At 36.9% G+C, this 18,739-nt stretch overlaps 1 protein-coding gene across 1 annotated transcript in view; it reads left to right on the forward strand.

Moving 5' to 3' along the window:
• The window catches only part of CEP152 (centrosomal protein 152), a 92,500-nt gene that overhangs the window by 60,793 nt on the left and 12,968 nt on the right, over window positions 1–18,739 (forward strand). The window contains 4 exon segments of the mRNA XM_020977134.2: window positions 2,605–2,886; window positions 7,629–7,760; window positions 10,376–11,014; window positions 17,651–17,792. Coding sequence (XP_020832793.1) covers window positions 2,605–2,886; window positions 7,629–7,760; window positions 10,376–11,014; window positions 17,651–17,792 — 1,195 coding nt within the window.

Below are 18,739 nucleotides of genomic sequence, written 5' to 3' on the forward strand. Positions count from 1 at the left end.
TAGCCAAAATACAGTGGGAGAACGAACAGAAAGAGGTGTGGGCTTTAATATATCTGTTCAATTGCTGTGTTAAAAAATGTGCTGTTGAATGATCTATTTAGACTAACCTTCCTAAAACAGACATGGGACTTTGTTTGCCAAGTATATAAATATTCAACTGCTTACTAAATTTAATTCTTAGAGCCAGGATACTAGCATAGTTCTGTGAGTTGAAGGGAGCTGTGATAGTTGTTATATTATTTAATCACATTAATCCTATTTGTCCTTTTCTTCAAGATTTCTTAATCTCACTTAGATAACAGCTAGGCGCTTAACCCCTTTTAGACCACTGAACATGAACCAGTGGCCTAGATTTAACACAAGAAGTGCTTCTGGTAACTACAGACTAATATTCATATTTTATACTCAGTATTCAATATTAAAGATGATAGAAAAGATAGACACACCTATAACTGTGATACAGTAAATATTAAAAGTCATGAGGGGTAAAAAAAGGGCTCTGAGCAGAAAAGGGAAATATTTTGGGCTGAGACTGAGACTAGGGGAGGGAGATCACAAAAAGCCTTTATAGAGATGGCGTTTTAATTGTCCCTTGAGAGGGATGGGAAAGAATTGGGTGGGTGAAGCTGGGTTGGGGGGGGGGTTGGTAGTGGAAGGAGCATTTTAGGTATAAGGAACAGCTTCAGTTCAGATAAGGCACAGAGGTGGATATTCACAGTGTGATAAAGGAGCAGCAAATACTTCCATTTGACTATAGTATAAAGTGCATATAGTTGGGGATGGAGTAAATAGGTTGGGGTAAAATGGTGGGGAGGGCTTCAATGCTAGATGAAGAAGTTCAGGCTTATTCTATAGATTAGAGGTATCACACATGGGCCCAAAACTCCCAAGTGCAGCTAGAACCAAATTAAAATATAATTGGGAAATATTTAACAAATAAAAATACAATAGAACATAATGTTGAAATGTGATTTGCTAAGTCAGTTTGCTGCCCCAAGGATCCTAGAGATGGTTTAATAGTCCCAGTTGATATTTGTTTGACACCACTGCTGTAGAATAGTGGAAAGGTACTGGAGGGTTTTTTTACATACTGGATCCAGTAGTTCTTTTTCAAAGGAGTTAGGGCCAGCTCTAAACACAGTATATACCTACATGGTGTGCCTTGAGAGGCACAAAAGCCTCCTCTTGTTCCATCTCTTCCCATCCCTGTACCATCATCCTTCCCCTCCCCCCTACTCCTTGCTGATGTTGGGAACTAAAATTACTACCATAATTACTACCATTAGTCACTTCTTTAGGGTAAGATATTAAAGGACCTTGTTAAAATAAAAATGTTATCTTTCTCCCCATTATCACTTAATTCCATTTAGTTTTTAAGGTTAGTTAGCTAGACATCTGAAAAAAGCAGTAGGGTCTTAGTGGGTAGGGTAGGCAAAGGTCCTAAATATGAGCAAAAATTAAGTGAGAGGTGTAAAAGTGGGAAAGGGGAGAGGGGCCATTCAGAGATTGGAACAAACTAGGACTAGCTTTGCTTAGGATTGGCCTTAATGAGGTCATTACCACTGGACCATATTATTATAAGTGTTGCAATTTTATAACAAGGCTCTTTTGTTTACCCTAATGAGGCCCCTTGGATGGGTTTAGTGAAGCACATCTACTATTCACTCAGTGGAATTCCACACCAACAAATGTGAAAAGAATCCTTTTGTAGCTGGTAGTAAACACATCATTCACAACAAAAGATTTCCACATTCTACCATGCCACCTTTGCAGTATCAGCATAACAAGCATAACAACCTTGCAAAAGATTAAATTATTCTCAAGTTTTATAAAAAAAAAAAAGACAAAAGAAGTGTCTTGTACAAATTCTGGTCTGATAGTAATAGCAACTGGCCTCAGAGTCATAAGATGGTTTTTATTTCCTTCTTTGCTACCTTTGGTGTGTGGGATCTTGGTCCAGTCACTTAGCTTAGCCTCCCTGCAACCTCAAGTACTTCATCTGTGAGATTGAGGGAGTTGGATTAGATGGACTCTAGGTCTCTCTAGCATAGATTAGTTTCATTGTCTGTTAAAGTCTTAATTTAATGCCTCAGTGTGGGTTAGAGAGAACCTTAGCTTCTTGAAGGCTTTGCCAGTAGTGCACAAGCTCTAGCAATTCCTACTAAACTGAAAGGGCTAAGAGTAGAGGCTGTATGATAGACTAGGCTCCCTGTCTGTCATTCAAGAGCCGACTCAAGTTCACATAGTCTCATCACCTGAACTGTTAAACTCATCAAAGAGAGCTCATTAAACTACAAATCTACTGATGTTTTTTGGCTGCGACAGTTTGTGAAGTGTCATCTATCAAAACAAAGAAGGGTTGTGATCTTTGGTATACCAATAAAGCTTTGGATTTCAGAAGTAGGATAAGGTCAAAGAGTAATTTTCAGAATGTTTCTAAGACTATGTCTTCATTGGTTAAATTCCTAACCCATGTGTAATCATTGTCTAGGATGGTTTTCAAATGTATTAGCTGTGGTTGTTCCTTTGGCTGACAAATATGAACCCTGGCTCTTACTTATTTGAGGATTTTTCTTTTCTAAAATTTTTCTTTCAAAAACATAGATCAAAGACAAAGTTATTCAGCAGTTAGAAAAGGAGTGGCGGTTTAAACTGGATCAAACTATAAAAGAAATGAAAAAGAAGACTTTTGATTGTGGCATCCAAACTGACCAAATAATCACCCCAGATGTAATTTCCAAGAAGGAGATGGAAGCAATGATTGAAGAGCAGCAATGGAAGATTCAGCAAGATGTGCTGCAAGAGAAGGAAACAGCCATTAAAGAGGCTCTGAAAAAACAAGAAAAAGAGATGGAGGCCCAATACCATGAAAATATTACTAAACAGGTAATAAGCAGATGATAAAGTTCTTCATTGTATTATGACATTTGAGAACTTTTTGCATTGTTAAATATTGCTAGAGACTTGAAGATAAGTGAATTTATTAAGGTTGGACCACTTTGTGGTCCACTTCTAGGATAAAATCATATTATATGGTTTCTGACTGGTTTATGCCTTCATTATTTTGTTTTTATAGTTTTATTAATAACCAATGAGTGATATATAGTAGGTCCTTAATAGATGCTTGTTGTAGAGGCAGCATGGTGTGGTAGACAGAGAGTCGCACTTGAAACTCTGAAGACCTGATCTTAAGTATGTGTAAAAGGCAGTTTTAGAGAAGGTACCAGCTTTCATTGATAGAAGAGTTTCTTTGCCCTTAACTATTAAATCTAATGTCCTTTCCTTAGAATGGACTTCATCCTCCTTGACCTCTTTACAGTTTTTGATACCAGTTAATCTTCTCCCTTGCTGTCCTTTGACATTGCTGTCTCTTGGTTCTTGTATGAGTATTCTGTCTTGGTCTTTGCAGGATCATCATCTGTCACCTTAAGTGTGGATTCACTCTGAGGTTCTATCCATCCAGTATTCTCTTCTCTTCTTTTCTCACCTTCTGTCTTCCTTGCTGGTCTCATTTGCTTTCATGAATTCGATTGTCATCACACAGATCCCAAATCTCTATATCCAGCTACTAAACTCTAGTCCCACGTATCTTAAGTGCCTTCCAGATAGCTCTACCAATATATCTCATTGGCACTTTGAATTCGATGTGTCCAAGATAAAATTGTCTTACTTCTCATCTCCGTTGAGGGGGCACACCATCTTCCCAGGCATTCAGTTTCATAACCCTAGAATTGTCTTTGACTCTTCTCTCTCTTGTACTGTCTCTCCCCCAACATCCCCAATATAAAATCAATAGTCAAGTCTTGTTGATTCTTGCTAGACAATATTTTTTGTATCTTTCTCCTTTTCTGCACTTCTTAAAATCTTTATTTAGGCTTCCAGCCTTAGGATTAGTCTCTTTCCCTCTGACCCATCTTCCACACAGTTGTAAAGATAATCTTCCTAAGACCCCTGCCTGCTCAAAAACATTCAGTGGCTTCCTATTCACTCTAGTATAAGGGACAAATTGCTTAGCCTAGCATTCAAGGTCTTTCATAATCTGGTTCTAATCTGATTTTATGTTACTCCCCTTCTTGTATTTACATTTCATCCATATTGGACTCATTTGCTTTGAGTTCTTTGAACGCTACATTCCATCTTTCTTCAAGGCTTATCTCAAATACCACCTCCTCTGAGCCTTCCCTGATTCTGCTTCCTTCCTCTTTCATCCCTGATCAAATTGTTAGTGTTCTTATCCTCCTCAAATTATGTTAGGTCATACTTATCTGTCTTCATGTATTGGACCTTAGTGGAATGTAAACTTTTTTTGGCAGTATTTGTTATGTCTCCAGTACATTATAAGAGTTAAGTGCTTAGTAAATGTTTGAGCTGAACAAAATTGAAAGTTTTTTAGCCCTCTGCTTTTAAATTGTATCCTCATCCAGCTGTGAAGATCTCTATGTAATAATATCACCCGCAGATATTTACAGGCTAGCCATTTCTAACCTCTGATATGTTTCTTTGATTTCAAGATTTGTTTATTGACATATTTTGTTTTTATGTTATCTCTATTTCCTAATATATCCTTTCCTCCCCTACCTAGAAAGCCATCTCTTATAACAAAAAAAATTTTTAAAGGGGATAGGGGAAAGCAGGTAAAGTCGGGTAGCAACCCAGCACATTAACCAAGTCTTACAGTGTATGCAGTATTTCTCACCTGTGGCCTCCCACTACGGCAAAGAAAGTACGTTTTTATATCTCTTCTTTTTGCGGTCAAACTTGGTCATTATAATTACAGTGTTTGGTTTTTCTTTTTCTTTTTGTTCTTTCCATTTGCATTGTAAGTTGCTTCTTCTTATTTTACTTTGCATCCTTTTTATTTGTCATTCCATGCTTACTTGTGTTCAACATGTTCTTCTGAGCAATAATATTCCATTACATTCGTGTACCATAATTTATTACTTTATTCCAGTATGATAAAGAGGTTTTTCCTCAACAAGCTCACCTCTCTTTGTGTACCCTTGATCTTACTTATTCACATTTTATCCAGGAGATTATACCATTGTCAACTCTTCTTTTTCTGTAATCTTCTATTTCTGTCTGCTGGCTCCTTCACTGATGTCTACAAACATACCTATTACCTCTAGCCCTAAATAGCCTCACTAGATTTTACCATCCCTGCTATCATCCTTTATTTTTTCTTCCTTTCTCAGCCAAACTCCTTGGGAAAAAGTCATAGGTTCCCCTTCTTCTCTTCTCTTGTCCTCTTTGCGGCATTAGGTACTCTCAATTACTGTTTCCTCCTTTATATTTATTCTTCTTGAAGTCTTTGTGACATTTTTCTCTCCTAGTTCTCTTCCTACCTCTGTTTCTTCTCCTTCTCAGTCCTCTTTGCTGGGTCTTTATCCAGTCACACCCACTAACCATGGGGTATCCCTTAAGGTTCAGTCCTTGGCCCTCTTTGTTCCCTCTATATTAACCGTTGATGATCTCATCAGTTGCCTCTCTGTGCAGGTGGTAGCCTCTATACATCTAGCCTAAACTTGATCTCTTGAGCTTGCCAACTGCCTTTTAGACATCTCTAGTAGGCACCTCAAACTCAACAAGTCCAAAACAGGACTCATTGTTTTTTCCCTAAAACCCTCACCTAATATCTAATAGTAGCTAATAATAATAATAACAATAGCTAACAATAATAAAATAATAGCTAACGTTTACATAGTGCTTATTATGTGCCAGGCACTGTGCTAAGCACTTTACAATTATTCTCTCATTGGATCCTCACAGCAACTCTGGGAAGTAGGTGCTGTTATTATCCCCATTTTACTAATGAGGAAACTGAAGCACAGAGGTAAAGTGACTTGCCCAGGATCACAGAGCCAGTAAATGTCTGAGGTTAAATTTGAACTCAGGTCTTTCTGACTCTGGGCTTTGTGTTTTATCCTTTGCACCACCTAACCTGGTCCCGTTTTTCTCAATTTTCTTGATATTGTTGAGAGCACCACTATTCTTCCATTTGTCCTGGTGTACAAGCTCAGTTTCATTTGCATATATCTACTCCTTATTTGCATCTATCCAACTTGTTCTTAAGTATTGTTATTTCTGTCTTCATAACATCCTTTTTTCTCCTTGCACGTGGCCACCACTTAGTACAGGACTTCATCACCTCACCGGGACTATTACAGTAGTCTTCTAATTAGTTTCTTTGCTTTGTCTCTCCCCATTCTAATCCATCCTCTTCTCAGCTGCCAAAGTCATTTCCTAAAGCACATATATGAACATATCACTACCCCTACTTAGTGAGACCCAGTGGACTCCATGTTGCCTACAGAATCAAATAGAAATTCTCCATTTGGCATTTAAGAGCCTTTCAAAACCTGTCCCTTCCTCCTTTTCCAGTCTCAGCCTTTATTCTCTCCATGGCAAGCAGGCAGGCAGGTGAACAGTAGACATTTATTAAGCATCTACTCTGTGTTGGGCCCTGTGCTGAGCACTGGGTAGACAAAGAAAGGTAAAAGGATAGTCTCTGCTCTCAAAGAGATCACAGTCTCAGGGGGGCAGATGGCATGCAGATGACTATACACAAAGTATACTCAGGATAAATGTCTAACCACTCTGTCCCAGGGCCTCAGACATCCTTCTCCATCTCCTGACTCTGTACCTTTGCACTGCCTGTCCCCAGAACTTAGATTCTCTATTCTGTAGCCAGGCACAGTGTCCTCTAGCCTCAGGAAGACTCAAGTCTTGAGAGGTAGTCACTGCCCTTGCCCTCAGGGAACATTTCATCCAAATCTGGGTGAAATTCTGGCTCAGGAAAATACCTGCCCATCTCTGTACTTCAAGTTAGTGGAAAAGTTAAACTAAATGATCTCTAAGGGAAGGTACCTTACAGCTCAAAAGTGGGATCTTATGAAGTCAGAGTGTTTTCCGGATGTCAGATGGTACAGTGTCTGCAGTGTGGTGTCATGGAGGCAGCCCCGGAATGAAGTTAGAGCCCTGGGGTTTGAGCTCTGGCTCTGCTACTTCCTTCCTTTGGTGGGAACCTAGGGAATCATGGGCAAATCATCTTACCACTTTTAGCCATTGTCTTCATATATAACATAAATGAAGAGATTGGACTACATAATCTTCCAGGCCCCTTTTGGCTCTAAATTCTATCAGTTTAAAATTTAATTCACATTTTTACTTGCATTTCAGAGCTGTCTATACTCATGTGCTACCTTACTATTTGAGAGCCACAGTCTTACCATCTGAGTTGGAAATGTTGCTATATAAAATAGAGATGTGGTCCCAACCTAGCCCAAAAGGCTAGATTGACTAGGCAGCTTTGCTTCTGGTATATCTTTGTGCCTTGCAGGAAAGTCTCTTGGTATCTAGAAAATGGAAAATTGACTGTAACAGTTATGATGTGTGTAAATGGCCTTTTGTCTTTACGACCTTCTAAAATAAAATCTAAAAAATTTATTGAGTGCCTTCAATGTAGGGAAGGGCCTCCTGGGCAATATGAGAACTACAAAGCCAATTAGATATTTCAGCCTTTGGCTCTCCTAGTTTTTTAAAGATGCTCTTGGATCATCATGATAACTAGTTGGTCCACTCTATTGATTGAAGATTCTCTCTTTACATGTTTCTTTCATATTGCCATACAGGTAGAAGTAGCTGTGTTAAATGCTCGTTCTCGATGGCTGCAAGAGCTTCCTGAACTTGCGGAGTACAGAGCCAACCTAAAGGCTGAACAGATGAAATGGGAGGCAGAACATGAGGTTTCTGTGGCCAAAAAGGTACTAACTACCCTGTCAGCAGAACTTGAGAGAGTCTTCTTTTCTGTTCCCTTCTATCAAGAGAATGGCTACTAAGGAAAGACCTATCTTATACTCTCATGTAATGATTCAGTCTAATGTTTCCCAAGCTTCATAATTAGGACTATCTTCCTGACTGCTGAATTTAATCCCATTTGTTGCAGTTGAATCTGATTCTCTCTTGTTCTCTCTTTAGGAGAAGCTAAAAAACAACTACTTCTTGTCATCCATACACTATCCCTTTGTATATTAGAAGATTATTTTTAGCTTTGTCTTAGCTACCTTCTTTCCTACTAACTAAAAAAGACAATTTCTTTGGCTTCTCATCATACTTTTATTTTCCAAAGCTTTCATTACATTACCTACTTCATAGGGTTGTTGAAAATCAAATAAGTTCATAAACATGAAAGTACTGTGGAACTATGAAGTACTGTGTAAATGTAAGCTGCTGTCATTAATGATGCTGGTAGTGATTGTAGGGGGCAGCTAGGTGGCACAGTGGAAAGAGTGCCAGGCATGGAGTTAAGAACATCTGAGTTCAAATCCAGCCTCAGACACTTACCAGCTGTATGACCCTGGGAAAGTCACTTAGCCCCTTTTGCCTCAGTTCATCTGTAAAATGAGTTGGAGAAGGAAATGGCAAACCATTCCGCTATCTTTGCCAAGAAAACCCCAAATGGGGTCATAAAGAGTTGGACATGACTGAAACAGATGAATAACAAACAGGAAAAAAAGAGTTTGTAGAGTTCTTATGTGGTCGCTTTATTTTTCTAACATTGAGGGGCTCAACTCTAGGCTTTACCAATAAGATTTTGACTGCTATTGAACAGAGAGATTTTTATATTTTTCTTCTTGTGTAAGTGTCCCAATATTGGGTTTTAACCTGCCATGTTTATGTGAAAAAGCTGTATTTATCCTAAGGACAAGGAATTTGTTTTTCCCCCCACTGTTACTTTGAAGTTATCCTTTTCAAATTTCATCCTGTTTGTGGCTGCATTCTCTTCCTTTCCAAAGTTGTTTAGAAATCTACTGCACTTGGATTCAAAACATCAACTGAACAAGTATAGAATGGGGAAACACAAACAGTAGTTCATGTGAAAAAAATCTGGGGGCTTTAGAGGAATGCAAATTCAGTAGAAGTCAACACTATGACCTGGCTGCCAAAATAGCTAACATGAGCTTTGACTTTATTAATAGAAGGTTAATGTCCATAGTGAGGGAAAAGATAGTTTTATTGTATGTCACCATGGCCAGAATTTCAATTCGGTTCAGGGGGTCACATTTTAGTATGGATGTTAATAAACTCAAAATGCAGTCAGAATGGTGTAGACACTCAAAATGATGATAAAGAATGACTGGTTAAAGGAATTGGGGATGATTAGTCTGAAGAAGATGAGTTAGGGGTATTAGGATGCCTTGTCTCAAGTATTTGAAGAGCTATCATGCAGAAAAGGGGTTTAGACTTGTTTTTGCTTAGCCCCAAAGGGCAAAGCTTGATATTTCCTAACTATGGTTGCTTGCAGAAACTGGAATAGGTTGCTTCAAGAGTTAATGAGTTTCTAATTGCCTGAGGGCTTTAAATGGAGAGTGAATGATTGTCAGGGAGTCATCCTAGTCTGTTAAAGGAAATTAGAAAAGTGAAAAGAGGGCAGTTACCTTTTGGATTGGTACAATTTTAATTTATTCTGCTCTAAAGAGAAAATCTCCTTAAAATCCAGTTGTGATGCCAGCAAGTAGTTATAAAGTATGTATACTATGTTCCCAAATAGTTTTGTAGTTTCCTTAGTTCATTAATGAAATAAAAGAGGACTTTTGAGCTTGTATTTTTTTTTAAAGAAATTAACCATGTAGAAAAACATTTTTTCTAAAATTTATTTTGCACATTTTTTTTTTAGTTTTACATACCTAAAAATTTTTAACATCATGTTATTTAAAGAGAGGGTATAACTTATTCTTTTAAATGATAGATTTTGGGTGATTTAGGGGAAAAGGGGGAAAAAACTACAGTAAACATTCTACAATAATATTAATCTTTTTTTAAACAATTTTAAGTTTTTTTCCAATTGCATGTAAAAACAATTTTTAGCATTCATTTTTTAAAACTTTGAGTTCCAAATTCTCTCCCTCCCCTACTTTCTCCTTGAGAAGGCAAGCAATTTGATATAGATTATATATGTGCAGTCATATAAACCAAATTTCCGTATTAGCCATGTTGTAAAAGAAAACAGACCTCAAAAAACCCAAAGGAAAAAAAGTATGCTTTGACCTGCATTCAGACACCATCAGCTTTTTCTCTAGAGGTGGATAGCATTTTTCGTAAGTCTTTTAGAGTTCACTAGGATCCTTGTTTGCTAAGAATAGCTAAGTCATTTACAGTTGATCATCATACAATATTGCTGTTATTGTGTACAGTGTTTTTCTGGTTCTGTTCCCTTTACTTTCCATCAGTTCATGTAAGCCTTCCCAAGTTTTTCTGAAAGGATCCTGAATGATGCCAATCTTAAGTATGCTTTCTTCACCATATTTAAACATTATATAAATTCACAGACTTTTAAAAAATTAAATTAACTGATAATGTTAATTTTTAAATCCTTTAGGTATCATTTGCAGTTTTGGAAGCTAAGGAGAAATGGAAGACAGAGCTTGGAAACAGTGAAGAAAATGTCAAAGAACTTGAAGTAAAGATTTTTTCTCTCCAGAAGGAACTCGAGTTAAAAGAGAAAGAAATCCCTGTGATTGTCCGAGCTAAGTTGGCTAAGTCCCGAAGTGATTGGAACAAAGAAAAACAAGAAGAAATCCATAGAATTCAAGAACAAAATGAAAAAGATTACCGGAAATTTCTAGATGATCATCGAAATAAAATTAATGAGGTGCTTGCAGCAGCAAAGGAAGATTTTATGAAACAAAAAACTGAGCTAATTCTTCAGAAGGAAGCTGAATTACAGGCATGTCTAGAACAGAAGCAAAGAGAGTGGACGATTCAGGAAGGCAAGCAGATCCAGATGGAGATTCACCAGTATGAGGAGAATGTTCTGACTGAAATTGAGCTTCTTGTAGAGGAAATTTATGAAGAACTTAGTGGAATTGAAAGCAAACATGTTTCAAAAACCAAATCTCCGTGTTCTCCAAGACGACTAAATGCCCAATATTTGGAAAAACTGAGGGCCTGCATACAGATGGCTTTTAGAGGTACACTGTACCGACTTCTAGAAAATAGTAATCCTGAATGGAAAACGGTATGTTCCAGGGAGCTAAAAATAGCTAGCTATTAAGTATTCAGGGTGGTGACTTTTAGAAGTTATATTTATTATTTTTTCTGTCTCTCCTATATTGTGAATTAGAATTTGGAGTTTAATAAAAATGATAGGATTTTGTTAATTGTTAATAATGGTTTAAAAGCTTTTTAAAGCTTATCCAAAGGATTGAAGAGTTTGCCGCCAAGAATTTCTACTTGTACATAGTGCTTCAGATACTATGCAGACACTTATCCTCTGTCATCTTTTTCCCAGAAAATGTCACTTCTTTTTTTGTGCAGCCTAAGCTTTCAGGGGTGAAGTTTATCTTGAATCCCCATTTAATTTTTTAAAACTATCTTAAACAAATATGTTTACATTAAGTTTTAAGATATCTTCATGGTATGGAAACACATGCATTGTCCTCAAGAATTTTATAATTTAAAAGAGAAAACAAAATAGCCAACTACATTAAATGACGTACGTTAATGAAAGTTTGAAATTCGTCAAACTATAAATCATAACCCAACCACAAAGTTTGTAAGTGCATATATATATATGTGTGTATGTGTATATAGATATATATATATATATATAGGGTGATTGAACTCTATTCTTTTGTTCAGCAGTATCTATAGGATTTAAGTTTATGTAGATCCAACTTTTTTATGCCATAAGGAAGGTCTAATAGGGAAATTTTAATTTTAAAATTTAAAACTTTAATAACTTTATAAATAAAAATAAAATTTAAAAATCTAATTTTAATTGTTTCAAACACAATAGGCAGGAAGGAAGAAAAAATAAGGAACAGCTTTTTATAAGGACTTGGAAGCAGAAGAATAATATGCATATGTTTACATGCAGAATGTTTAGGAAGTTTTCCTGACCAAAGGAAAAATAATGAGAGATGTGATTCATAAGATGGAGTCATTTGATGAAGGACTTTAAAGCTTAGGATCTTGGTTTTGATATTGATGTCTAATTGCAAAAGCACTGAGCTTCTGGAGTAAGATGATCTGTAACATGAAGGAGTAGAACTAGATGGTCTGTAAGTTTCCTTTTAGTTTGAGGGTTCTGAGCCCAGCTCTGCTATAGAACCTTGGGCAAGCCATTTGTTTTACTTTTTCACCTGAAAAATAAAAATAAACCCCTGACCTACCTAAATCATAGGTCTGTTATCAGGATAAAGTGATTTAAGTAGAAATATTTTGAAATTAAATACTATGTGGTTGCAAGATAGTGCTGTTATCTTACCATTTGAACAATGCAGAATTGTGCCCTTTAGAGTTAACAGGAACTTTAGAAATCATCTCATCCAGTCCCTTTATTTTATAGATGAGAACACTGAGACTCAGAGCAGTGAAGTCTTTTGGCCAGAGTCACCCCAAATTTAATGGCAGAGACAAACTTAGAACTCAGGTCTCCTGTTTCCTTCCTGGTATAGTGTTCTTCTGATGACTATATTTTCCTTATTTCCATAGTCCTCTACCATTTTAATGGGATGTTTGCATAGTTATTGGCCTGTATCTTTCACACTTGCATTACCATTTGGCAGTTTTTGAATCCTCTAAAATGGTTAGGCAAAATGATTTTCCACATAATTATGCTTTATATTGTACTTTATCAACCTCTGCCACTTTGGTCAGTCAGTTAACAACCATTTCAGTAGTTACTAAGGCTTGTACTAAATATCCTAACCACTCATTTCCTCAGTCACAAACCATTTCTCCACCCCTCCTCAGCAACACATAAAGATGGTTATTCCCTTGATCTTGCCATCATCCGTATCACGTTTATGTTCAAGAATTCTGAAATCCTCTTCTGACCATAATCTATTGGCTTTTCACCTCTGCCTTTGCCTTCCCTTATAAAACTGTAATCCTCATCCACAATGTGTCTTCCATCCCTTGACCCCTCTTTTTGCTCCTACTCTGTCCTTCCTCTGCACTAACCATTCTTCTTTTCCCTATCTTGATTCTTTGGTGAACCAATTCAAATCTACATTGTCCTCCTCTTTTAATCCACAGCCCCCTTATGATATTGCCAGTCACTCCTAACCAAGCCTCAGCCTTAGGTGTTGAATCGTTTTAGTTATGTCTAACTCTGTGACCTCATTTGGGGTTTTCTTGGCAAAAATACTGGAGTACTTTGCCATTTCCCTCTCAGCTTATTTTTTACAGATGAGGAAACTGAGGCAAAGAGGGTTAAGTGACTTGCCCAAGGTCACACGGCTAGGAAGTGTCTGAGACTAGATTTGAACTCAGGTCTTCCTGACTCCGGGTTCAGTCCTCTATCCACTGTGCCACTTCGCTGCCCTGACAGCCTTGCATAACTCACCATTCACCACCTTCATTACTACATCTACTGTTGAATGAATATGGAGACTTCTGACCAGATCTACTACAAATTTATGTTATATGACCTCATCTGGACCCTCGTTACTGCCAGACAATCCTACTATATCTTCTTTATCAATTCACTACCTCACTCCCCACAGTGGCTCTTTGAAACTTTTTCATCCCTCTTCTGAAGTCCCAGGGTTCTCCCCACCGTCACTCTCCCAGCTGAGAAACTGGCTTTGTATTGTATAGAAAAAATTGACATTTTGCCATGAACTCCCTCTTCTCTCCATTTCCTCATCTTATATTATTCAGGTGCCTTCTGTCACTTTCTCCTCCTTCATGCCTGTCCCAAATAATGAAGTAGTCTTACTCCTTAGCAAATGCTAATTGCCCAAGGTGGGGAACCTGTGGCCTGGAGGCCTCTTGTAGCCTTTTAGGTCCTCAAGTGTGGCCCTTTGACTGAATCCAAACTTCACAGAACAAATCCCCTTAATAAAAGGATAGCAGCTAATCCATCTATTTATTCACATGCTCTCATTTTATCCCATCTCCTCCAACAGCTTGCCCTCTCTATCATCCCTACTCTTTCTCTTATTTTCAATCTCTCTCTACTGGCCCATTCCCTACTGGCTATGAACATGTCTGTATCTCCCCCATATTGAAAAAAAAAAAACCCTCATTTGATCTTTCCATTCCCCACTGTCATACTATATTCTTCAATTTATAGCTAAACTTCTTAAAAAGGCCTTCTATAATAGGTACTTCCAGTTTCTCTCCTCTGATTCCATTCTTTGCCTTTTACAGTCTGGTTTCTGACCCTATCATTCCACCCAAACTGTCCTCTCCAAAGTTAACTAGTGATGTCTTACGTGCTAATCTAGTGGCCTTTTTTCAATCCTCATTCTCCTTGATCTCTCTGCAGCTTTTACTGTTGATCATTCTCTCCTTGATACACTCTTTCTTTTCTAGGTTTTCAGGGTACCACTCTCCCCTGGTTCTCCTCCTGGCTATCTGACCATTACCTCTCTTGTCTCCTTTGCCTCATTCTCAACCATACATATAGATGTCTCTCAGAGTACTATCCTTGGCCCTCTTCTCTTCTTCCTCTCTACTATTTCATTTGATGATCTCATCAGCTCCAAAAGATTTAATTACCATCTTTATGCTAATGATTCTCAAATCTACCTATCTTGCCCCAAACAAACTGCTGGCCTTTGATATTGTATCTCCATTGCTTTTTATGTATCAGAGTGGGTATCCAGTAGACATCTGAAACTCAATATGTCCAAAACAGAACTTATTATCTTTCTCCCTAACCCTTCCCAACATCTTACCTTCCCTATTACTACAGAAGGTAACACTGGTCTCCCAGTCCCTCTGGCATGCAGCTTTCAAGTGTCACTCTCAACTTCTCACTATCTTTCAACCTTCATATGCAATCTTTTGCCAAGATGTGTTGATTCTACCTCTGCAACATCTACATCATCTCTTGTATTAAGAGATGTTAATTCTAGTGCCTTCCTAAATTAATTATTTCTATTTATCCCGATTATATCTTGTTTTGTATATATTTGTTTGCGTGGTGTCTCCCTCATTAAATTGTGAGCTTCTTGAGGGCAAGTACTGTCTTTTACCTTTTTTTGTATCCTCAACCCTTAGCACAGTGCTTGGTACACAGTAGGCACTTTATAAATGATTGATTGATTGCTAAGACTTGGGGATATAAATTTGCAGGCAAAAAGAAAAATAGACCTTACCCTCAAGGAGCTTACTTTTTAGTGGGGGAGGATTATTCATTGAAGAGGAGTTGAAAAGCTGGGAAGGGAGATGGGGAATGGTGGCTAAATCCAGACTACCTGGGATGTCTAGTCTGGGGCTTTTCCCCAAAGTGGAGGTTCTTAAGCAGTTGTATTGTATTGAAAATTTGGAGGATAAAAATTGATGTAAAGTCATGCTTCCTTTTCCTATATTACTTTTTTTTTTTAAAGACTAGCTCTGCCACTGAAATCAGAGTCTGGTGCTACCCATCCTTGCTGTGCATATAGTCATTTCTCAAATCTTTCAAATATACCATTAATTAGGTGTGTCCAGTCATCTGACTTAAGCTCACTAGTCTGTAGGGACAATTACATAATTTGACTGCGCACACAGCTTTTTACAGGTTTGGTTGGGTTTGGGACCTTGGATTTGATGTTGATATCTTTATTGAAAAAGCACTGAGCTTGGAATAAGATGATATGCAAAATGAGGGATCAGAACGAGAAGATTAGTAAATTTCCTTCTAGTTTGAAGGTTCTAATCCCAACTCTTCTTACTCAGGCAAGATATCCAGCTCCCTAAGTCCTTGAGTCATTATCATGATAAATTAAGACAGTATCAGAAAAAATATTTTAAAATTAAGTGTTATGTAGTTGCAAGGTGGTGATATTATCTTACCATTTGAGCTACCCAGAATTGGGTAGTCTATCTTTGGGAGTCAAATCCCTTAGAAAAAGTTAGTGACTTTCAAATTCCTAGTTTGCTGCTTGTCTAGGAATGTATGACTGGTTATAGGAAAAGTAGCTTAAGCAGTTGTAGCAGGAAGGCAGCTAAGAACTTTGAAGTGTAACACATGATTTTTAATTGTTTGCAAATTTAGTACAATTAAAATGCCAAGTGCATGCATAAACATAAACAAAAAGAAAAAAAACTTTCACACCAGCAAATTTTAAAATCTTTCTTATTAGAGAACTTATTTTTAAAAAGTTTAGGGAATCAGAATTCAAGATCATGTATACAATATCATGGGGAACTGAAAAAGAGCTATCACATTTTCTGTGAAAATGAATTGATTACCAAAACATGACTTGTAGAACTATTTCCCAAAAGATACAGAAATCGCATATCACTTGGAGCACATTTTTCAAACAAACATAAGGAGTTGAATGCTCTCAACAGCAGTGATTATCTTTCTAAAAGAATTTTTTTTTTCTCTTTGGAGTTATAGTTAAAATTCTGATTCCCTAAACTTAAAATAAGTTTAGTTGAGACTAATATGAATCTGTAATGTCCAGGGTTCTGTGTCCACCAATCCTGGGCTATGTTCTAAAATGCCACTGTTGGCACTTGAAGTCAGCTAGTTAAGAATTACAGCTTTCCTTTCAGTAAGCTAAACTAGTTACTTTATCTAACTGGGCTTCTCCAGCCTGTTTACAGGTGTTGATACAGATTATGCTGAAATTAAAATACAAACGTGGAAAAAGATTTTCCCACCTTACTTGTTACCTTGAACAGTTGAAAGTATTTTAGGTTAAGAACTAGACATTTAGTTATAATATTTCTAGGAGTTTTCCATTGGTGATTGGTGGATTCTTTCAATTTTTATTTTACCCTCTGGTTCTAGAATATCAGGATAGTTTTCTTTGATAATTTCTTGAAAGATGATGTCGAGGCTCTTTTTTTGATCATGGCTTTTCAGAATTTTTGAATTCTCTCTCCTGGATCTATTTTCCAGGTCAGTTGTTTTTCCAATGAGATATTTCACGTTGTCTTCTATTTTTTCATTTTTTTGGTTTTGTTTTATAATTTCTTGATTTCTCATAGTCATTAGCTTCCATTTATTCCATTCTAATTTTTAAGGAAGTATTTTCTTCAGTGAGCTTTTGCACTTCCTTTTCCATTTGGCCAATTTTGCTTTTTAAGGCATTCTCCTCATTGGCTTTTTGGATCCCTTTTTGCCATTTGGGTTAGTCTATTTTTTTTAAGGTGTTATTTTCTTCAGTGTGTTTTTGGGTCTCTTTTAGCAAGTTGTTGGCTTGTTTTTCATGATTTCCTTGCATCACTCTCATTTCTCTTCCCAGTTTTCCCTCTGCTTCTCTTACTTGTTTTTCAAAATCCTTTTTGAGCTCTTCCATGGCCTGAGACCAATTCAAGTTTTTCTTGGAGGCTTTGGATGTAGGAGCTTTGACTTTGTTGAACATGTTTAAGAAAACACTTTGAAAAGCATAACATGCTATACTCATATAAGGTGTCATTATAGTTATTAGTACAAGATAATTAAGTACATTAGGTACAAGATAACATTGATTGTGTATTGATACCATTGTCGTTAAGCATAGTTGGAGATTCAGCCCTTTGGGATTTTTTAAGGACTACATTTATTTTATTTTAAGTATTTATATAAACCACTGAAGAAAGAACTTGTAAGAGGCCTAACCATGCCTTGGGATTTCTATTTGTGTTTCCAATATCTGTGTCTTTAAGAAAAGAGAGTAAAGCCTCTTCTGATCCACTTTCATATTTGAGAAATATATTTCAGAAAAATGAAGTCATCATGATCTCTGCCACAAAGGAAACTGGAGACCAAGCAAGCCTTCCTGTTTACAGTGTTGGACACCAGATGCAACTACAAAAAATCATTAAACAACAGAGCTTCTCACATGAAAAAGCAGCAGAGACTGGTAGAGTAACCTTGTTTTTCTACCCTGTCTTATACATTCTTATGTGTATGGTAGTTGCCTGTGCCTATCTAGATATGTATAGAGATTATTAGAAGTCAGATGTTTGAACTGGTAGTTTCTGCTACATTTTCACAATAAAATTATGTAAAGACAGCATATTCTAGTGAAAAGAGCCCTTAGATTGAGATTCATGAGACCCAGGTTCTCATTCCAGTTGTTATTAACTACCTATGCAAGTCACATTGCCTTGCACATGATAGATGTTCAGGAAGTAATAAATAGAGTTGAATTGATTGTAACCATTTTGTGCTTCAGTTTTTTTCTTCTATCTCACATGGGGATAATGATTTCTGTCTGGCAGAACCATTAAGAAAATAAAATGGGATTATAGATGTTGAAGTGATTAGAAAGTGGTTAAAGTTGAGTGATTAGTTAAAGGCACTATACAAGATAAAATATTACTGCTAGTTAATGTATGATCTTTTTGCATATAGAAGCTGTTGCAAATGATGTAATTACTGACGCTAAAATGCTTTAAGATTTGCAACACCTTTTACATACATAGCTTATCTAATTTGAGCCTTACAACAACTCTGTGAAGTAGATGGTACAAATAATATTATCCCCATTTTGCGGTTGAGAAAACTGAGACTTGGAGAGATTACGCAATTTGGTCATACACCTGGTAAATGTTCAAGTTGTAATTCAAGCCTGATGCCAAATTCTGCAGTCTATCCATTATGTCACAATACCACCCCATCTCCTTTGCTTCGGTGTTCTTACCTCTCCCTAGAATTGAGTTTTACTATAAGAGTCCTGGTCTACCTCTCATGGCTTCTAATTTATTCTCTGCTATAATCTAGGAGATTAGAAGCTTGTCAGGGAAACTAGGTAATCAAACTTGTTAAATCACAAATATGGTTTTACATACAATTGTTAAGAAGCTA

The sequence above is a fragment of the Phascolarctos cinereus genome, unplaced genomic scaffold, assembly GCF_003287225.1.
Source record: "Phascolarctos cinereus isolate Bilbo 61053 unplaced genomic scaffold, phaCin_HiC Scaffold_3;HRSCAF=262, whole genome shotgun sequence".
Taxonomy (NCBI): Eukaryota; Metazoa; Chordata; class Mammalia; order Diprotodontia; family Phascolarctidae; genus Phascolarctos; species Phascolarctos cinereus.